Source organism: Rhinatrema bivittatum, chromosome 8 (genome assembly GCF_901001135.1).
Source record: "Rhinatrema bivittatum chromosome 8, aRhiBiv1.1, whole genome shotgun sequence".
Classification (NCBI taxonomy): Eukaryota; Metazoa; Chordata; class Amphibia; order Gymnophiona; family Rhinatrematidae; genus Rhinatrema; species Rhinatrema bivittatum.
The window spans coordinates 191,369,523-191,389,968 of record NC_042622.1 but is presented as its reverse complement, the minus strand read 5'-3'; the positions used below and the strand labels follow the sequence as shown (position 1 = coordinate 191,389,968).

General features: G+C 43.5%; 1 protein-coding gene across 7 annotated transcripts in view; it reads right to left on the bottom strand.

The window, feature by feature from the left end:
* Nucleotides 1-20,446, bottom strand: part of AUTS2 (activator of transcription and developmental regulator AUTS2) — a 1,828,564-nt gene that overhangs the window by 216,404 nt on the left and 1,591,714 nt on the right. For all 7 annotated transcript variants that reach the window (XM_029612215.1, XM_029612220.1, XM_029612218.1 and 4 more), the window contains exon 6: nt 1,130-1,178. In XM_029612215.1, coding sequence (XP_029468075.1) covers nt 1,130-1,178 — 49 coding nt within the window. The remainder of the gene's footprint in view (nt 1-1,129; nt 1,179-20,446) is intronic.

Genomic DNA, 20,446 nt, shown 5'->3' with positions numbered 1-20,446 from the left:
TGCACTATTCATTCACCAAATCTGAGAAAGAAAATAACTGGAGATGCAAATTTAGTCTAAATGACACATATTTGGTAAACCCGGAGACTGGAAAATGTCTTTCATCACAGCACTCAAAATAACCACTATAATAATCAGGGAGGAAGTGAATTTATACTTATGTATAGATTTCCTAGCCCTTTTCATATCTGGACCCTACTGATTATCATCTCAACCTTATTGGACTGAGGTTATTTTTAATATGGTAAGCGTCAAGTTTATCTCTGTGCTTCACCTTCCTCCCACCTCCAAGTCTGGACTGGAATGGTCACCTTTAACACAGTTAGGCCCCGGACAGACAGATGGACTGAATCACTGCTATAGCTCTTTCAGCCTTGGTTGAAAAACACTAATGAAGTGCTTCCCCACTTAAGCAACTCAAGGCCAATTTGTCTTTTCTGTACACCACGATGGCTACATTGTTGTTCCCTGGGCCATCACACTACAGTTTAAACAAATGAATATTTACCTTTTTTAGCCTTAAGATTGCATGCTCACTGCACAGCACACAATAAGCTAGGGTAAAGCTGCTGTTATTTAGCACTGGGGCATTGCAATGAAAGGAACACGCTGGTTAGTTTTTTCTAGGAGTAACGCTCTGTCTGCGATGAAGTGGATATTTAAAGCAATTTCACACCCACTATTCAGCGGTGTAGACATTTTAATGAGTTTACAGAAGTCATTTAGAAGATGCTTATTTGCAGACAGCAGTATTTAAATTAATTTTGGTCCAGCTGAAGATGTTACTAAAAGTTTTAGTATTCATGCTGGCTCCAGAGAAGGGACCTCAATAGCTCGTGCCCTACAACTTTTATTTTCTTTTTTTATCGGTCCTTTAAAAAGGTACCACTACCTCCGAAAATGTCAGAGTGATATGCTGCATATACTTGAATATTAGACTTTGAAAGTAAAAGCCAGCAACTTCTCTGAAGACAGCAAAGATGCAGTCAATGCTGCGGGCTGATTGTATCACTTACATAATGGACTGCTGCGTATTGTCATCCACAGATGCGCGCACACACACACACGAAAATTCTGCAACTAGAACAACAGAGAATTCACGCCATTATAGAATAACTTGCAGTCTTACCTTGATTTGTAATGGCATTAAACAGTTTCTCTGAGCTGGCATCAGACCCCTAGAACAGAAGAGGGAGAAAAGAAAATAAGGTCAGTAGTACTACAGAAGAGCATTTCTGATCCAAAGTGCATTTGATAGCAATTGTTATGAGATAACTGTCTGCACTGATAGTTAAATGACCCCAGAGAAAGGCGAGGGAGTCCAATCATATGGCTAGGCCAATTATTGGACAACGACCATTGTTAAGGATGCTCTCCCTATTGGAAAATACAATTGGGGAAGAATTCCTTAAAAATAATATTTTAAGTGCTTTTCTTTTTTAAAATAATTTACTGTATCAGTGGCAAGAATCAGTGGCCTTCTGCCAACTGATGCCAAAACTCCTGATTGGCCAATGCCAATATTCCATTTGCTAAGGTGGTGGCATGTCAGATAGTAGACACTGGTGGCATGTCAGATAGTAGACACTGGACAGATGCAGTTTCCAGAAAACACCCATTAGGTGGCGCTGTCTGACCGTGCTTCACAGCCCAATGTCTCAGAGAGATTTTCATGGGGAAAAAAGTTCTTTTAGTGGGGGTAGGGGGGGGGGGGGGGAAGAAGAAAAGGGCATTGTAAAGGTTGTTTCTTCACCCTGTGTTCCATAAGCACAAAAATCTCTCTGTGTGCTGTGGCTCAAGGTGATTTAGTTTAAATCGTATCACGATGGTGTGGTTCATAAAATACACTGTTTCTTTGGTTGCCCATTACAGATTTCATTCAACTGGGTGGGTAATTCTCTCTACATTTCTTATATTTTCTTTGAAAATTATATACACTCTGGTGCACATCTGAGATGTGTGAATAGCAGTCTCACTTCCACTAACCAAATTTATGCCCATCTGCCTATGCAAATCTTTATTGAGTATTTTTGAAAGATTCTCACACACATTTTTTTGCTTGGCATTTTCTGAAATTGAGGGATTTCACAGTCAGTCATTTTGGTGACTGTTCATAAAAATCCCACAGAAAATCAGAGAGACAGACAAGGAGATACCAAGTATCAGGCAAATAAATGCATACTGCCCGCTGGACATTTCAAATATAGGCAGGTCATCATCACTGAAATATCTATTTTATTTCTCTTTTTCAATATTCTTCTTTGCCTTTCTCCGAAAAAAACAGACATGCATGTTAATAATTTTGATCTCGACTTTGCCAAGTGCATGGAACGAGGCTTTTACTGGTACTGGAAGCTCAAGCTCATCCAAAGCAAAATCCATGTAATTCCGTTCCTCCAGACTAAATGTGAAAAGTCAAGAGGAAAATACCACATAAAGGCCATCCTGAACAATAACCTAATTCTAAGACTGGAAAAGAGTCAGGATTTTGCTGTGCATCTGAGCAAAAAATCCATGTAAAAAGTACAATAAAACCCTTACCACTTCATTAAAAGGATATAATATAAATAACATGTCTCTATCTCTCCATATATGTTCAGAAAGATACAGATATAGGCAGATCCAGTTGATGTATACACACCGTTGTGCTATTCATCCTATAGTATATGTATTAAAATCATATCACCACATTCAATACGTTCATCATCAGGAGGCATTCTCTGACATGTTCCAAAATATTTATCAATTAAATGTCTACTTAATTACAATTTAGACAAAACCTATCTCATGTAGTACAAATAGCAAGTGCTTTTTGGCTTCTGTTCCTAAACCTGATGCCCGTGCTAGTTTTTGACTTTTCCTGGATCCCACACAGGGGTTAGCAATCCATTTCTGAAAATATATGTTGTCATAGCCAATATAAAATTGGATAGTGAAAATGGTACACTTCTCTATTAGGGATTATCTGTTATTACTCCCCCTCCATGTTCTGAGTGATTGCTATTATGCACTACTAGTCTTATATGCTGCTATCCCGGGCTTTGTCAGTTTAGATGAGGTTATTTCATTCAAATTTAAATAACCAGTGGTAAGCTGTAGATTTGCTGTTCTGAAATGTTCTCCTTTAAAGTACCTAATCAAGAAGACACAAATTAAAAATGTGGAGTAAGCCATACACTTTAAGGACAATTTGTCATGGCTTGTGCAGTTCTTTGTAAATATGATAGTGAAAATACGTACATACAACGCAATCCATTCCCCAAACAAGAACCTATCTGCCACCAAAAAAAAAAAACCCAAAACAACCAACCAAAAAACCTGCGATTGAATTTATCAGTTGCATCTTTTTGATAATTCTACTGGGTGATCCTTTTGGTAAAATCATTCTACTTTTGGAAGAACAAACTACATTATTGTGTGTAGACAGTCATAAATATTCTGTGATACTCCATATCCTACAAATGCATGGCCTGACAAAAAAAATTAAGTATCATGGCACCAAAAAAATGTAAACATAAAGAAAAGAGGGACTTTCCTATTCCCCAATACTCCCCTTCCCCCAAAGGAAAAAAAAAGAAAAGAAAAGAAAAATCCTGTCTCCCTAGGTTCAAAAGGGCTGACTGCAACACCCTTTAGAAGAAAACCATCCTGGGGATCAAGAGTTTTGCTTCTGTCAGTCACTTCCTCACATTTGAGGGGCACCGCTGCGTAGACCGCTGGTGACATTTGTGCTAGTCATAAGGTGGTACATAATACGCTCTGCATGATCACCTACCACAAATTAGGGATGTGATTAATAAAATGTGATAAACAGATTAAGGAATTCCATTTTACAAAGCCACTTGCTGGTGCTGAAAGAATGCAGCACAAAAGGTAGCACATCAGTTCAGCATTTGCTCTGAATGTATGTATGCAATGCATACGATGAGCACCACCGGCTCAGGAGAACACCTCATAAGCTCACAAGTAACTTAAGACTTTTCTTCTCTGTCCAACTGGCTCAAGCTGGTGCATTTCTTCCTCCCTTTCAATCATTAGCTCAGTTTAACCGTGGAATATAAAATGCTGCTCTGAAGGAGCATATCTCTGTGTTTCAGTCTCCTTCCTTACAAAATGAGGAAATGGCCAAGGTCTGCTCATTTTTAGGGACTGATATCGATACCGCACGGTCTCCTCAGTTACGATGCTCCCTTTGAATGCCTCATTCCATGGTAAAGTTGGTGATTTTGCCATCGGGGGGCGGGGGTGGAATGGGGGGTCCGGGAACCAAACAAATAGATAGCAAGAAACCTCCTCATCACACCAAAATATTGACTTTAAATCTATGATCCAAATCAGCTTGCTTCAGTTCTGTCATGGAAAACTTTCCCCCCTGCACTTCACTTCCTCCCCCTCAAAAACAAAACAAAACAAAAAAAAAAACCCCTCTTCAGATGTTATTTGGAAAATTACATCTATAACATGAAATATGTGTGCGTGTGAGATATATCTACACACACACAATTTCTTTTCTCATTTGTCAGCCCTCAGCCTGGTATCTGCGCATTTTAAACATTTAGGAGAAATACGCTCTTCTGTTTTTTTTTTTTGTTTTGTTTTTTTGTTTTTTTTTGGGGGGGGGGAATGAGTGAGGAATATGAATGATCATTTCATAAAAGGGCTGTAAAAATGATGGGGTATTAGCAAGATTCCCAAATGGAATGTGCCCATTCCACCCCGCCACCGGAATGAAAAAAAAGCACTGGGTAACAGGAAAACCCTTCTGAAGCAAAAGAGCAGCCCTGCTACTTATTTGTATATCCAGGCAACATCGCTCATTCTGCATTGACCTGAGGAAGGGGACAGAGCTCGGCAATGCTGGTCACAAATGTAGTAAGTTAGTGCAGTATAAACGTTATCATCTGCGGCTTGTACGTTGATCTTTATTTCTAGGAAAGACAGCACAACAAAATTAAACCCCGTTTCTCAGCTGACAGGCTCTACTTTTGTTTCTCTCCCCCCCACCCGTTCAATGAGACGCACTTACCCACTGCAGAATTTAACAGCAAACACAGCCTCACTGCACACATCGGGCTCGGCCCCTGGCAGTGATATCCGTCACCCTGTGCAATGAATATTGATCACTAAGTATCAATTTGTCGCTTTTTCATCTCAGCAAAATCCCCCGTCCAGGAAGGTAGGCTAACCAAGGGCTAGAAGGGCTATTTTGACCTCTAGAGAAGAGTAAAAAAAACCCCCAAAACCCCCAAACAACAACAACACACACCCAAACAAAATAAAAAACAAACAACCCCCCCCCCCCCCACACACACACACACATTACTCAAGCATCACATAGCACTTCTGAGAAAAGTGGGAGCTACCATTCCCATCCCATGCCAAAACCTATCGATTCCGAGGGCATCCGTCAGTGCCCAGGACAAAGGCTTCACTAAAGCAGCACTGGAATTATCACCCAGAACCCGGAGGCATTAAGAAGTCCTGTGACAGGCTGGGGAGTGGATAGTTCACCTTGGGGGTTTTTTCTTTCTACATGCTTTCTTTATCTTCCACCTAGGCTGGATTTTTTATTAGACTTATTTCTTTTTTTTAAGGGAAGGAAGGTGCAATCACCACCGCATTCTGCTTTTCCGGGAGGGTTGTTTCCCCTCTCCGCCCTCCCTTACCAATCTCGCCTCCTTTTGTCCACCCACTTCCACCGTGTCTGACCCGAGTCGGTCCCAAACGCCCATTTGACGCGCATCAAAGAAAGCCCCTCTCTTTCCAAACTCCGGCGCAGTTTCCTGAAAGGACAACGCAACTGGACGCCCATAAGGAATAACAGAAAATAAACCACTTAAAAAGGAGAAAATGCATTCAAGAAAAGTTATGCAACCATCAAGTAGCGGGAAACGATTTATCTTCCACAGGGCAGCTTCCTTCACTTAGGGCTGTCTCCCCTTTGCTTTTAAACTATTTATGGGCGCAGTATTTCCTTGTGTATTTGATTTTTTTTTTTTTAAATCAAAGAAGAACAGGTATTTTTATTTACAGGATCTGACTCTGATCTAGACATCGCTCGGCCGTGCACGCATAACCCAGGCAGCCACAAATAAACGCATTACGGAGGATTTGTTGATTTTAAGCCAGCAAACGAATCACTGTCCATCCAAAACCAGTTTCAGAAGACTGTCTAAGCTCCCCCTCAAAAAAACAGAGGAAAAGAACAAGGCAATCCACCGTGTGTGATGCCTTCGCACATCTACCCTCTTTATTCCCAAGCAAAGCAGGAGGATCCGAGCCGAAAAGAAGGACTTTCATTTAAAAAAAAGATCCGGAGAAAGTATCCAGTCTAAGGGGTCCCCCTCACATATATATAAAGCAGCACGATCCGAGCCCAGCGTACGGGGGCAAACAGCACCATCGCAAGATGCCATTCAGCGCCTAAGCAAGCCAGAAACCAAGGCATGAAATGAAGCGCATACCTGTCTTCCAAGGGTTAAATCTGGTGTTCAGGTCTTAAGTTCAAATGTGGTGGTGGGGGGGGGGGGGGGGTTTCTCCCCCCTTTCTCGCCTCCAGCAAGCTACAGTACGATCCAGACTAGGGAAGGGGAGGCGGCTGTCAAGTAGTTCTGTGGGTACTGGGAACGGTGAATTTCAGCTCGGAAGCACCACGGCGAAGAGTAATCCATGAAAGAGCAATTTCTTCCAGCCAGTGAAGCCCAAGGCAGACATCCTGGTGTGAAACGGGGTGGTGGGGGCAAGTCAAGAGGTTTCTCTCCGCCCCCTGCCCCTGGCAGAGGAGATGGGCAAAGAGCGGCTCCGGCAGCGGCAGGAGGACAAAGAAAGCCCCGGTGCACGGAGCCCGAGCCCGGCTCTCCCCCGTCCCCCTCTCTACAAACCCCGGGGCTGCAGGCGAGCGAAGATCTTTTGTTGGGGGAAAACCACAACCCGACAAGAAGCAGCAAATGGATTCGTTCCCCCCCGTGCGCACGTCCAACAAAAAGTCAGGAACTGCCTTTTTTTTTTTTTTTGCGCCACTTCCTTTAAATCGGATTCGAGAAGCCTCCCCGATCTGCCGAGGCAAGAAGAGTTTCTCCGCCGGAGCCTTTTGTTTCTCTCTCTCTCTCTCCCTGTCAAACGCCTTCAAGTGAATTCCATTTGCAAGCTCCGGTAAAAATCAATCCAGGGAGCGCTCTGGCGCGGTGGGATCGGGGCTCTCCCCCGGCAGTCTCCCGGCGCTGTCCAGCGGCCGCATAGGGGCTCCCCGGCCCGGCAGCCTTCCTCTCTGCCAGCTCCGGAGACACTGCCCGCTTCCAGCCCGCATGCCGAGCCTGGCCACTTCCCACAGGCGCAGCCCGCCCCTCCTCCTCCTGCTTCCTGCACAAGCCCTACCTGCCTCTGCTGCTCTGCCCAGTTCCAGCTCCCCTCCCCCCCTCTCTCTCCCCCCCTCCCTGCCTGCCTGCCACCACTCTCTGGGGCTCGCTCTCTCTCTCTCTGGCCCCTTTGTATCCTCTCATCCCCTGTCCCAGTCACTTTGCCCTCTTCTGCTCCTGTCTCTTCCCGGATGTCTCTGCCCTCCCCATTTTCCGTGTGTGCCCAGATCACTCTTTGTAGACGGGTTCATTGGTATTCCTAGACCTTCCACAGCCTGGCAACTCCCTTGCTGTCCCTCTCCGAGTCTCCTCCTTTTCCAGGATACCTCTGTCCCTTTTTAATCGCTCACACTTTCATGTCTCTGCCCTTTCTTCAGTCTCATGGTATTTTTCATCCTCTCTCCTTGTCCATCTCTGGGTCTCTCTCTGTTCCTTTTTTTTTTTTTTTTAATCTGTCACAGACTTTTTGATATCTCTGCTCTCTCCCCCCTTTCCCTGTATGCCCCATCACTCTTTCTGTACCAGGTCCTCTGATATCCTATCCTTGTCCCTCTGTTAGCACAGTACCTCTCTCATTATCCTTGCTCCTGGATAATCATTCTACCTTTATCTTATGACTGTACCTGCCGTCCTTTTGCCCAGTTAGCCCTGTAATTCTGACTCAGCCCAGCTGCAAACTCTTCCTCATTTTATTTGTCTGCCGATCTATTAACCCTTCAGCGTTTGGCAGTAGGTTCTGGCAGTGATGTCTCTTCTGGAAGGAGAGGACCATGTCTGCCTATTAGTTCATTGCTTTACATTCCTACATATCAAGCCTCTTCCTCCGCCCCCCCCCCCCCCCCCCACACACACTTTTGGATTTGTGGAAAGAAAAATCAACAAATAAGGTGAAGTCTTTTTATTGGACTAACTTATTATATTTCTGACTAGCTTTTGAGGAAGCGTGCTCCCTTCACCATCGATTTCGGAGCGGCCTTGGAGGGAACAAGCCGTCCATAGCAGAAGGAAAGTTACATGGTAGGGGACCCTAGCGTGCGCTTGTGCACATAAATACTCATGTGAAAATTTCATGATACAGACTTGGCCTGCCCATTCCCCGCCCCTTTTAGAACTTTTTTATTTGTGACATATTGGGAGATACGTGCGTACACAGGTGCTTCTTAAAATCCACGTGGTGTGCAAATTTGGCGGATTTTAAAAGCCTTACATGTGCCAAAACCAGGAGATATGCGCTTGGTCTCATGGCGGCGCACACCACGTGGATTTTAAGAAGCACCTGAGTACGCACGTATCTCCCAATATGTCACAAATAAAAAAGTTCTAAAAGGGGCGGGGCATGGGCGGGCCAAGTCTGTATCATGAAATTTTCACATGAGTATTTATGTGCACAAGCGCACGCTAGGGTAATATATATATTAGAAAGTACTACAGATGTTGAAAAACCGCAGCTTCTCTTAACTACTAGAATTCTAACAGAAGAATTCAGAAAATAGATGGAACCTAGTCGACCAATCCAAAAGCAACTTCACCTCTCTGGTTGTTGTTTTTATTACCACCTGAGCCAGAGGCAGGGGAAAAAATTTCTAACAACTTTCTCCTTACTTTCTAGCCTTGCTTTCCTGTTCCTTTGGGCTTGCAGCTGAATCCAAACCAAGACTGGTTCTGGCAGTAGGAACCTTTGGATATATTTTTTTTACTCTATTTTATATAGCTTCCTGACTTACTATACTTGAGCCATCACAGCAGTGGTCCTCAGCTGGGGTGCAGGCACCAGGGCTCCTTCTGGAACCCTTTAATCATGTGTCCTAAATCCAGCCACTAGGTGTCACCATTGTGCAAGGGCTATGACTCTCTCCCTGCAGTGACTAGGAGCGCTTCCTCTGCAGCATCCCCGGTCGGCCCAAAATGCAGAAGATCTGACTAAGATATTAAACCCTGGTCCCTCTGCTGAGACTGTAGTTAGGCTTACAATTTGGGTTATTTTCAGATAAAACATGCTGAGAGCACTGCGGTACAGGGAAACCTGGGTCTGGAACCCCATCTGGAATTGACTGGGGCCTGGGTGTGCCATAGAAGTGCTGCAGATTTGACTGTGTAGGGAGGGAGCACAGCAAGGATTCCTGCAGCCACACGGGCATGCTATCTGGATGGGGGAGCTAAAGATTAAAGACTGAAACAATATTTAAAAAAACAAACAAACTTAAAAAGCATGCATTAAAATATTTATATACCATCGTATCCAAAATTCTGAGCAGCTTAAAATAAAACATACATAAATATACAGTACAACATAAAGTAGAGATGAAAACAAATAAAACATGATGAACACCATGAAACAAAAAACTCAAAACTAAATAAAAAATTATAACCAAGCCATGTGTCGCCATGCTGCAGAGCAACATACACATTGGCTGTTTTGACAATACTGGCTTGCTAATATGGACTGGTGGCTGCAGGACTATATGCCAGTATCCCTTCAGTGCTGGGGGGAGGGGGGTGTGCACTAGGGATGTGCAGAGCAAAATTTTATGTTCATATTTTTTATGTCCGAAAGGGGGTCCCACTTGCGGCCAATATGGACATAAAAAAAATCCAATGAGTTGGGTATATGTACATATGTGCAAAAAAAAAAATTAAACCCCCTCACCCTCCTTAATCCCCCCCCCCAGACTTACCACAACTCCCTGGTGATCGAGCGAGGAGTGAGGACGTCATTTCTGCAATCCTTGGCGAGAAGCATGTGACGTCGGTGGCACGTCGAGTGACGCGGCGTCACGTGATTCCCGGCTCGTTCGCGCCGGACGGCTCGTTCGGCCCAAAAAGAACTTTTGGCCAGCTTGGGGGGGCCTCCTGACCCCCCCAAGCTGGCCAAAAGTTCTTTTTGGGCCGAACGAGCCGTCCGGCGCGAACGAGCCGGGAATCACGTGGCGCCGCGTCACTCAGACGCGACGTCACGTGATTCCCGGCAAGTTCGCGCCGGACGGCTCGTTCGGCCCAAAAAGAACTTTTGGCCAGCTTGGGGGGGCCTCCTGACCCCCCCATGTCCATATTTTATGTCCATATTGGCCGCAAGTGGGACCCCCTTTCGGACATAAAAAATATGAACATAAAATTTTGCTCTGCACATCCCTAATATGTATATAGTTTTATATATGTATAATATATGTATATATATTTGTTTTATATATGTATAATATATGTATATATATATTTGGGCCGGACGGCTCGTTCGGCCCAAAAAGAACTTTTGGCCAGCTTGGGGGGGTCAGGAGGGCCCCCCAAGCTGGCCAAAAGTTCTTTTTGGGCCGAACGAGCCGTCCGGCGCGAACGAGCCGGGAATCACGTGACGCCGGCGTCACTCGACGTGCCGCCGACGTCACATGCTTCTCGCCAAGGATTGCAGAAATGGCGTCCTCACTCCTCGCTCCATCACCAGGGAGTTGTGGTAAGTCGGGGGGGGGGATTAAGGAGGGTGAGGGGGTTTATATTTTTATTTTGGCTCAACAATCGCGATTTCCCACATATCGAACATATCTATGTTCGATATGTGGGAAATCCAATCGTTTATGTCGAATCAATTTTTTAAGTAAAAAAAAAAATATGAGTTGCGTTTTACTAATGCGGTCAATCCGAATGCACACCCCTAGTGTGCACCATCTGATCCATTATGATTTTACGGTGTTCATGTAATTTTGTGCTCCGACTAATAACAGAACACCTAGCGCAGGTACAGCTCAGCTGTCTATGAAGCCTTCTGCTGGGGCAGCAAAGTGGGAGTGCTAGTGATGTTAATATGGTACTAGTAGGTAGGTATATTTCTGTTCATACCAATGACAATTCAGCACAAACACAATTCCTGCAGGTCACTCCCCAGCTATGGAAAGGACTTTTTTTTTTTTTTTTTTTTACAGCTCTAGCAAATTATAATCTTCATGACTGGATCAAAGTCTAACCATTTTACAGCTGTCTGACGTTCCTAATGATATTGTTATCTGTGAGAATCAGCCTCAGTGTAGCAATAATTCCTCCCCCCCCCCCCCCCACACCCTGTTGAAAATAAACAATCATTTGTTATAAAAGGACTGGGTGACTATTGTTCTTGTGCATTGGACTTCTGTTTATTCTAGTTTTATGGGTGAGTTTCTAGTTAGCCAGTTAAACCTTGGCTGGCTAGAAATAGTCCCCACTGAGCTGTGAGCTGCAGTGCTAGCAGGAGGGCTGTCGGGATCATCTGGAATGAAGATTGGAGTCAAGGGAGAGCCATTGAGATACCAGGAGGTGACACCAGGGATCTGGGCGTGCCTTCAGAGTTTCATTAGATGTTTAGCGGTGGGTGGGGCTCGCGAGTCTTTTTTTCTTTAAATGTATCAGGTTCCAGGAAGGGGCCTTGGGGCACTTGTACAGAGTACCAGGAGGGGGCGCTCAGGGAACATGTCTTTTTAGAGTACTACTGGGTGTGAGGAGGGGAGGGGAGGGGAGGGGAGGGGAGGGGGGGGGGGGGCTCAGGGAAAATTTATTTTATGTTATCAGGAGCTAGGAAGGAGGATGACCAGCTCCAGGGATGTTTTCAAAGGACTTAGCTGGTAGGTGCTGATTTCAGCCCAAAGAGAGCCATATTTAACGTCTCTATCTGGCCAAGTTTGGTATTTAACTGGACAAATGCCGGGATTTGAAAATCCTTCTCGTCTGACTGCCCCAACATAGCTGGATACGTTTTTAGCTGGCTGAAAACTTCTCTGGCTAGGTCTGGAGTGTTCCGCAGCAGATCAGCATTATCCGACTAATGGCCTCATTTACTAAGGCTTTTCTAGATCTATTAGGAAAACAGCTTTAATAAGTAAGGCGCCAAAGTAGTCAGATAATGCTCATTTTTAGAGTTATCCAGCTAGCGTAGCTGGATAACTAAGAATACCAAAGAGCAGCCCTAAAATGAGCCTGATAAAGTTATCTGGCTAACTAAGATACCCAGATATATTCAGCACTGCTGAATGAATATCCAGATAAATTAGCTGGATAAGTTTATCTGACTAACTTTCCTAGCCGGCCAGTGGCTGAATATAAACCTTGAATTGACAGGGTCAGTAACTTTTAAACAGGCACGGGGCACACATGTGTGCGCGTTCATCGGCCTGCATGCAGGGATGTAACCATTTTATAACACATGTGCGTATATGCGCGCATGTGTTATAAAATAGCCTGAACGTGCGTACATGTGCGTGCAATTTTAACTGGGCGTGCACCTATGCGTGCAAATGCCGCTTCTACCACGTAAGTGGGTGGATTTTAAAAGACGTGTGTCAATGCCACTACCAGTTTTCCCAGTTCATTCCCAGTTCGCCCAGGTAAGGAATAGGACTTCCAACCCCCCCTAGTTTAATAGCCTCCCTTCTCCCCTGTTAGCCCCGACCCTTAAAACCCTGCTGATGTGTTTAGTTTTTTTTGTTTTACGACTTACACGACATCCATAGCAGAAGTAAAGTTACGTGGCAGGGGATCCTGGCGATTGCCACTGCACGTATCTATTTACGTGCAAATTTCAAGGTTAAATCCAGGAATGCCCATGCCCCACCTAGACTACATCCACAGCCCACCCCTTCTTCAGAACCTTTCATTTGTGCGCGTAGCGGCAAGCATGTATGTACTCGGGTGGCTTTTAAAATCTGCTCAGTGGGCGTCCGCCCGACTTGTGCACGTATCTCCCAGTTTTGGCACTCGCCAGGCTTTTAAAATTCACCTATTAGTTTGGCGGGCAACCCAGCTAAACAGAGCTATCCAAAACCAAGCCACTCAAGTTTTGACCAGCTAGATTTAGCTGAATTTTCAGCTGAAAATGTATCTAAAAATTACAGATTAAAAACCTGCTATCTGCTGCTCAACTGCATTTGGAAAATTGACCTGTTGGCTACTAAAAAATGCAGTATCTTTCTTCTGATTTGATGCACTAGACTTACTCAACTTCATTTTATTCTTTTTAGCAAAATATTGGGCATCATCTAGAACTGTAGAGGAGACCCTCTTTCGTTTGTAAGTGTTGTCCTAAGCATTAAGAAGTGAGACCGGCCAGGCTAACTAGTTTCTAGATCTAAAGTATTCAAGTAGACACCTTCTTATCAGAGAACAGGGGGAAATATTCCATAGCGCTATCAATATTTTCCAGATCATTGCACAGTGGAAAACAGTAACAATATGAACCATGAATAATGCAATATTGCTAACTGTCTCCCTGGTATCGCTTACAGGGGATGTGTGACACCTTCTCATTCACATGGTCCCAGGTGCAGAATGATGAAGGTACTTCGAGTCCTATCATGACTTTTCCTGGGGCTACGATAGGAATGCAATGATCAGCTGCGGTTTGGCCAGCAGCCCTCTTACCTGTGCCTGTGGAGCTGATCATCAGAGCATGGATCATTTGCTGCTGATGCTTGGTGATCTGGTGGAGTGGAATCATTTATAATATATTCTTCTGCTCCTCTCCCTTCATGATTCCTACTGCCACATTCCCTACGTTGCGCTTCCATTACCTGCATTATTCTTTTAATAAATAGTTTTCCTGTTGTTCCTTTTCTAAGCAAACATGAACATAGCCTAAGCCCACTGGTAAAATTCTAGATTATATATCCATTGTTTTCCATGTCAAAAACCATTACAGTTTTAGAAATATTTTTTATTTTGTATTTCTTGGTCCATTCACTCTGCCCAGCTGACTTCATATCTAGCTCTCTATCACTTTGGTAGATAAGCTTAGAAATTTCGATACTTAAACCAGCATCCATCCCCCATCTAATTCTTACTTTAACTTGACCTCTCATAGCCATCTAAATGTTCTAAGCATGTTTAAATTCTGTTACGGTGGCAGCCTCCACTGGTAGATTATTTCAGGCCTTCTGAGCTTCCTTTTCTGGTTCTTCTAAATTAATCTAGGACCACGACCCATTGCTATATCTTACCATGGAACTCTGTAATAATCTAAACAGCCACCAAAACTAGTTAAGCTCTTCTCCAAAATATCCAACTACCATGCTTGTTGATGTTAGGATTACAACCATGGCTACCCTGTGCAAGTTACTCCAGCCTTCTTGGAAGTGCCATGTACATGTGCTGTTGCAACCTGGTTACTTCATGCTGGTCTCCCTAGTCTTACTGGATGACTGATGCAATTATATCACCACACTCTGCCCATTGGTTTGACTTCCCTTCTCTTTGACATTCTAAAACTCCCTATGACCGAGCAAACGCAAGCTCTCTTCCTCATTTCTTCACCTACCTTTATCACTGTGCTCTACGTCTCTCCCAAGCATGTTGATTCTCTCACAATTAAAAAGCTTGACGGAGAATTTTCAAAATGGTACCCGTGTAAAAAAAAATCGGAATATACGCAGTACTCCGTAGTTTATAAATATGTCACATATGTGCATATATGCACCTTTGTGAGCAAATGTATGCAAGAAAGAAGGGGCAGTCTAAAGGCCTTCTGGGGTGGGGGCAATACTTATGTGCGTAAGTTGCTATTTAAGAGACACACACATACATTTTCCAACTTACTTGCGTAACGTTATGCCTGCTAATTATCTGGCGTAAATATTTAATATGTTTATTGTGTAGTATGACTGGGTGCAAAGTCTGGGTAAACTGGGGGGAGTTCAGGCTGAAGAACCAGAAAGGTCTTGATGACCTGGAGAAGGACTGGGCAATTGGTAAACTGGTTAATTTCCTTTATTTGTGCATATTTTAAAATTGGCTGACTTACAAGTGCAAGTTCTACTTTACTTCTGTGCATAAAATATGCATGCATACATTTTTAAAATAGGTATGAAAAGTACACGCAGTCAATGCATTGATATATCTGCTTTCAATGCATGACATGTATTCGCACATAAGCCTACATTTGCATGTATGTGGTGGGGTAGGAATACGCATTTTTTATCAAATGTGCATATATTATAGGTTATGAGATACTTGTGAAGATCTGCTTGCGGCCATATGTGAACATACATGCCGCTGTGTACATCTGTTTGAAAGTTATCCTCTTGATGTGCAGTGACTTTTTGTTTCCTTTCCTATTTCACCAAGTGGAGATTCAAACCGAGCCACCTCTAACTCAGGAGCAGTGAAATACATTCTCCTCTCACCTCATGGCCCATTGGCAATTGAAAAAACTCTGAATACGTTTATATGGCAAGTCTACCTTTTCCTGTTCATCAAGTACCTGTAGATGTGCAGTACTGCATAAATCTTTATTAAATGCAAGACCAGAGAAGGGTTGCTTCTCAGGCAGATACTTCTCCAATGCCTGGGGGATTACTCTAAAAACCTTAGGCAAAATAAGATAGCTGCTGACGCCACACAAAATCTTCACCCTGGCATCTGGAGAGCCAGTCAAAGCTAAAGCCGCTTCGTGTCAGAAATCTGAAACGATTCGCTTACATTTCCAAGCCAAAGCAAGCAGGGCAAGCAAGAGCTGATCCAAAACATTTGGATTTTTGTTCATGCTGAGTTATAGTTAGCTGAAAACAGCAACCAAAAAAAAAAAGAGCTGTAGATGACCTCATTTTAAGTGAAGTCCAGCCTGGATTACATAGTATATAAAATCTGCCTTTTGCTGTATGCTTCTGGAAATCAGTTTTGTTTCTTACAAAGCTGTTCTAAGTGACCTCCCAGAGGCTGCAATGCACAAAAGCATCACTCTCTAATGTATTAAACGGTGGCATGAGATTTCATCAAGATAGTAAATTGCTCAGATGCTATAAGGTCCCTAGGTGGTGTCAGTCAACTCTGCAATGGATGGGTATACCATCCTGGTGTGCTAGGAGAGAGATTGGCATGAGTTCAAATTGGAAACTTACTTGACTGTCCTTTTGGAGCAAGGGTATGAAAGGAGAGTGGCAAACAGGACCAGAAAAAGCAAATTAACATTTTTATTTTAGACAACTGTAGTATATTTCAGGAAAACAAGAAGATTGTACTGGCTTTCCAGATATATTCTAACTGGAGGAAGCTTTTGCATTTGACATTGCAGACAGCATAGCAAGAAGATGTGGAACATAGAGCAGGGATTTGTTTTTCCTTGTAATCTGTGCTTTTATATAGAACAGATTGCAACTTTAAGTAGAGATCCATCTAGCACAGGTTCAAAGAAACCTGCAATCCAAATTTTCATACAAGCCCAAATTCTTCAGAATAGCAAGGCACTAATTCTACAGAACTATTTCATAATTTGATTTTGATATTACATGAAAAACAAAAGGCCGATATTGAAGCCGACCTAAAATGGATAATTCATCCAACAAAAGTCAGACAGATAAGTCAGTGGAAAAATGTTCTGTTGAATATCTTGTAATAAATGTTTCTGGGTAAACCTACCCGATAACACAAACTTGAACAGCTATCTATGAATATCGCTAATTAGGTTACAACGTGTCCCTGGATAACTTTAACTTAACTAGCAATATTCAAAGAAAAAGTTACCAAGCGGGCCTCACGGCCTGTTCCTCCCACCCCCAAGCCCAGTGAAGCCTATGCCGGTCCTGGCAGCCAAACCCCTTCTCCCCCAAAATAAAGTGAAAAACCTAGTGGGCCTATAGGCCTGAAAAGCTCCCTCTCCCCCCAAAAGTCAAAATGTAAGCTCAGGGGGAGAGGTTTCACTGAGGCGTGGGGTGAGGGATCGGAGATATGAGGTGTGCTCAGCAGCTTTCTATTTCATTCAAGTGCTGCTTAACCAGCAATATTTTTTTGATTGGTGCGCACTAACATGTAGTTGGTGCACACTAACGGGACGTAGGGCACTCTAACTATAGTTTTCCTATTTATGGGCTTAGTGTGCACTAAAGGGATTTTGGTGCACATGAACTAGATGTTAGTGCGCATTACGTCCCGTTAGTGTGCACTACCTAGTTTTCCTAATTTCAGAGTTAGTGTGCACTAATAAGACTTAAGAGGCACTAACCGGATGTTAGTGTGCACTAACTAAAGTTAGTGCACACTAACAATAAGATAAAAGTGTCAATTGGGGAGCAGTTCATTAGCTAGAAGTATGGTTCTGCATTCCCATTGGCTGTTTCCTTAGTTACTTGTTTGTGCATATTTGTGCAAGTAATCAGATATGATTGAGAGCATTCTCCATTAACTGCTATTAATCAAGCTGACTTAGGGAATAGCCGCTACTGTTACTGGCATCAATAGCATAGGATCTACTTAGTGTTTGGGTACTTGCCAGGTTCTTATGGCCTGGATTGGCCACTGTTGGAAACAGGATGCTGGGCTTGATAGACCCTTGGTCTGACCTAGTATGGCAATTTCTTATGTTCATATGTTCTTAACTTTGCCCTTATCCAGCTATATTAAAAGTGCTGAAAGTTGTGTATATATAAAGGTTGTGTTTGGGGTCTCTTGGCCCAATCTTCCCTCCTGCCCCTCCCCCCCCCCAGTTAAATGTAAACATGTTCCTGGCAGTCCAGTCCCCCTCCCACCAATGTTCCCCATTATAAAGTTAAAAGAGAGCGGGCCCAGGGGCGGATTGGCCTATCGGGGGATCGGCATCCCCCGGTGGGCCGATCGCTCCAGTCACGTGGTCTGCCGTGTGCGGCCGTGACAGAGCTGCGTTCGGCAGACCACTTGACGTGTCCTGGGCCGGCCTGGGCGGTGAATACCCAGGCTGGTCCGACATGGTGAGTCCGCCGCTGAGCGGCGGACTTATTCCAGGGGTTCTGGTTGTGAACTAAATAGGGGATCCTTCATGCTCATCTAACTAAGAGGTGAAATACAAAGGAGGAAGATGACAAAAACCATCCTGGATAAGCAGTCAGTATCCTACAGGTGGTCCATTTCTGTGGCTAGCAGTTGGGATAGATCCTTTGCAGTGCGGGCAGAAATAACTGAGCAGACTGGATGAGCCATTTCGACCTTTTATGCTCCTATCTATTATGTTACATACTTATAAGCCGCAAGAAATTAAATCTATCGGCAAATGATGCCTTATTTTAAAATAGTGCAAACAAACTTTTTTTTTTTTTGTTTCATTTTGCTCTGTCCTTCAATCCATCCCTTGGACCCTCACATACAGCAAAATTTACAAACAGATTTGAATTTTTAACTGAAGATTCCATTTAGGATTACTAGCTGGCTCCAGTTTTGGTCTTCCTTGCTTACAAGAATATGGACTTGCAGATCAGATAAGGGCTGCTGGGACTTGTGCGCATCTTCACTTGTTCTAATATATATCTACACACACACACCCACATACTTTCTTTTATCAGACCAACATCAGAGTAATCTTACGATGGTCTAATAGTAATAAAAGGTATTTTAGCCAAGTGAGAATCCAGCCTTCTCCAGCACCAAAATGGCTCATAGAACTTGCATCTATGATGGCACATGCTGTGTGCCTTGCCTTTACATGGAGGCTGAGTTTTATCTTGTTGGGTTCCCAGGTCTCGGGCATCCTGAAAGAGTTAAACCTAGGTAACAAGTCATCACTTTGGAAGTAGAAGAGTAAGGGAAGTGGTGCAGAAGTCCCAGCAGCCATTATCAGCGGCTGCCAGGGTGCCATAGTATCAAGTTCTATGATAAAGCACTTGGCTGACACCAGAAAAAAAAAATATCACTCACTCCCCCTCTCCCCCAGCCACCTTATTTTCACAAGGAGGCTTTTTACACTCATTAAATGCAACCTTATCTCTGAAAGACTGCAGTCCTCAGCAAATGACAAGTGCGTCTAATCTCATTTTCTGACAAGCGATTCTGACAGCACCTTCCTTTTGATTTCTGAGACACGTAGTGAGACGTATATTAATCTGTCAATCATCACCCGCAGGAAGAATGAAGGGGAAAGGAAAACGTATGAACGTTTGCGAATGCGAAGGAAGCAGGACAAGAAAAGACAGAAAAATGCAGGTCAGAAAAAAAGAGACAGGTATTATTGTCTCCTTTAGGGCTCCCCCATTCATGATTCCCCTTCTAAATGAATTTTAATTTGCTGTTGATTTTCTTGGCACAGAAAAAAGCTGGCTGATTATCTTTGCATAGCAGGTTTAAGCCATTACCCACTTGTTTTCTTCTTAAGTTGTTGCTGTTCCCCGAGACATCAAAAGAATACAGCCTATGAAAACTTTACACCCAGGCAGTAATCATATAATCTAAGGTTTAAGAAAGGGATTAGATACTTTGCCAACGTGTTTCACTTTGCATCATTGCTACTAAAGGGCATGCTTAGATCTTAGGAACCAATCCAGGGAAGTGTCATATTTGGGACAATGGAGGCAATTCTTCCACTGGAAGACAATACCACCTACGACAGCCTAAAATACAGGGGAAGAGTGCTCCACTAGCACCACTCCCCCTCCCAATCAGTATTAAGGCACTGCCAGAGAATCTGAAGGTTAAATTCTATGGACTTATGTCCTTCCTTCAGCCTAACTCACCATATTACAAAATAATGCAAAATAGTCCAAAAGATTACCTTCATTGCTCATTTCAGGATGGGATGAACTCAACTCTAATCCTAAAGCATTTCAAAGTCTTCCATTCTCTTTCCCCCCACTCTCAGTAGGAAAAAGCATAAGCTAAAAGCAAAACTTCTTTGGAAAGGATTTAAAAGGAATAGGGCCAGTCAAAGTGCCACGGTGAACATGGAACATCTGGTCATCTTGTGTTCATTTATACCACACAAAGCAGCTTGAGAAAATGACCAAATTATTCCCTTGTTCACTGTTGGTCACTACTTTCTATAATTATGTTCAGAACTGGAGATGGTTTTTTTCCCTCCTACTCCTTTTATTTCTCAAGTCATACGATTCAGAAAAATTCTTTCAAAGTGTTTCCCAGAGTAGGACTTTGTATCGGGAGGAGCTATCCTTCAGCACAGCTCCAGGCCATTCTGGGAAGCATGAGTGAAGGTTTAATCACAGCCTAAGGCTGCTCACAAGCAGACTGGTAGTGGCCTAAGTGAAGAGCAAAGAGCTGGCAGGTTTTGCCTTCCTACCCTTTCTGACATCCAGATCTTTAACTTTCTTTTAGCTACAGCTTTTATAATCCCTCTGACCGCTGTCTAGAAAGACAGAGTCTCATGGCAGAGAAATATCTTTAGGTCTTTT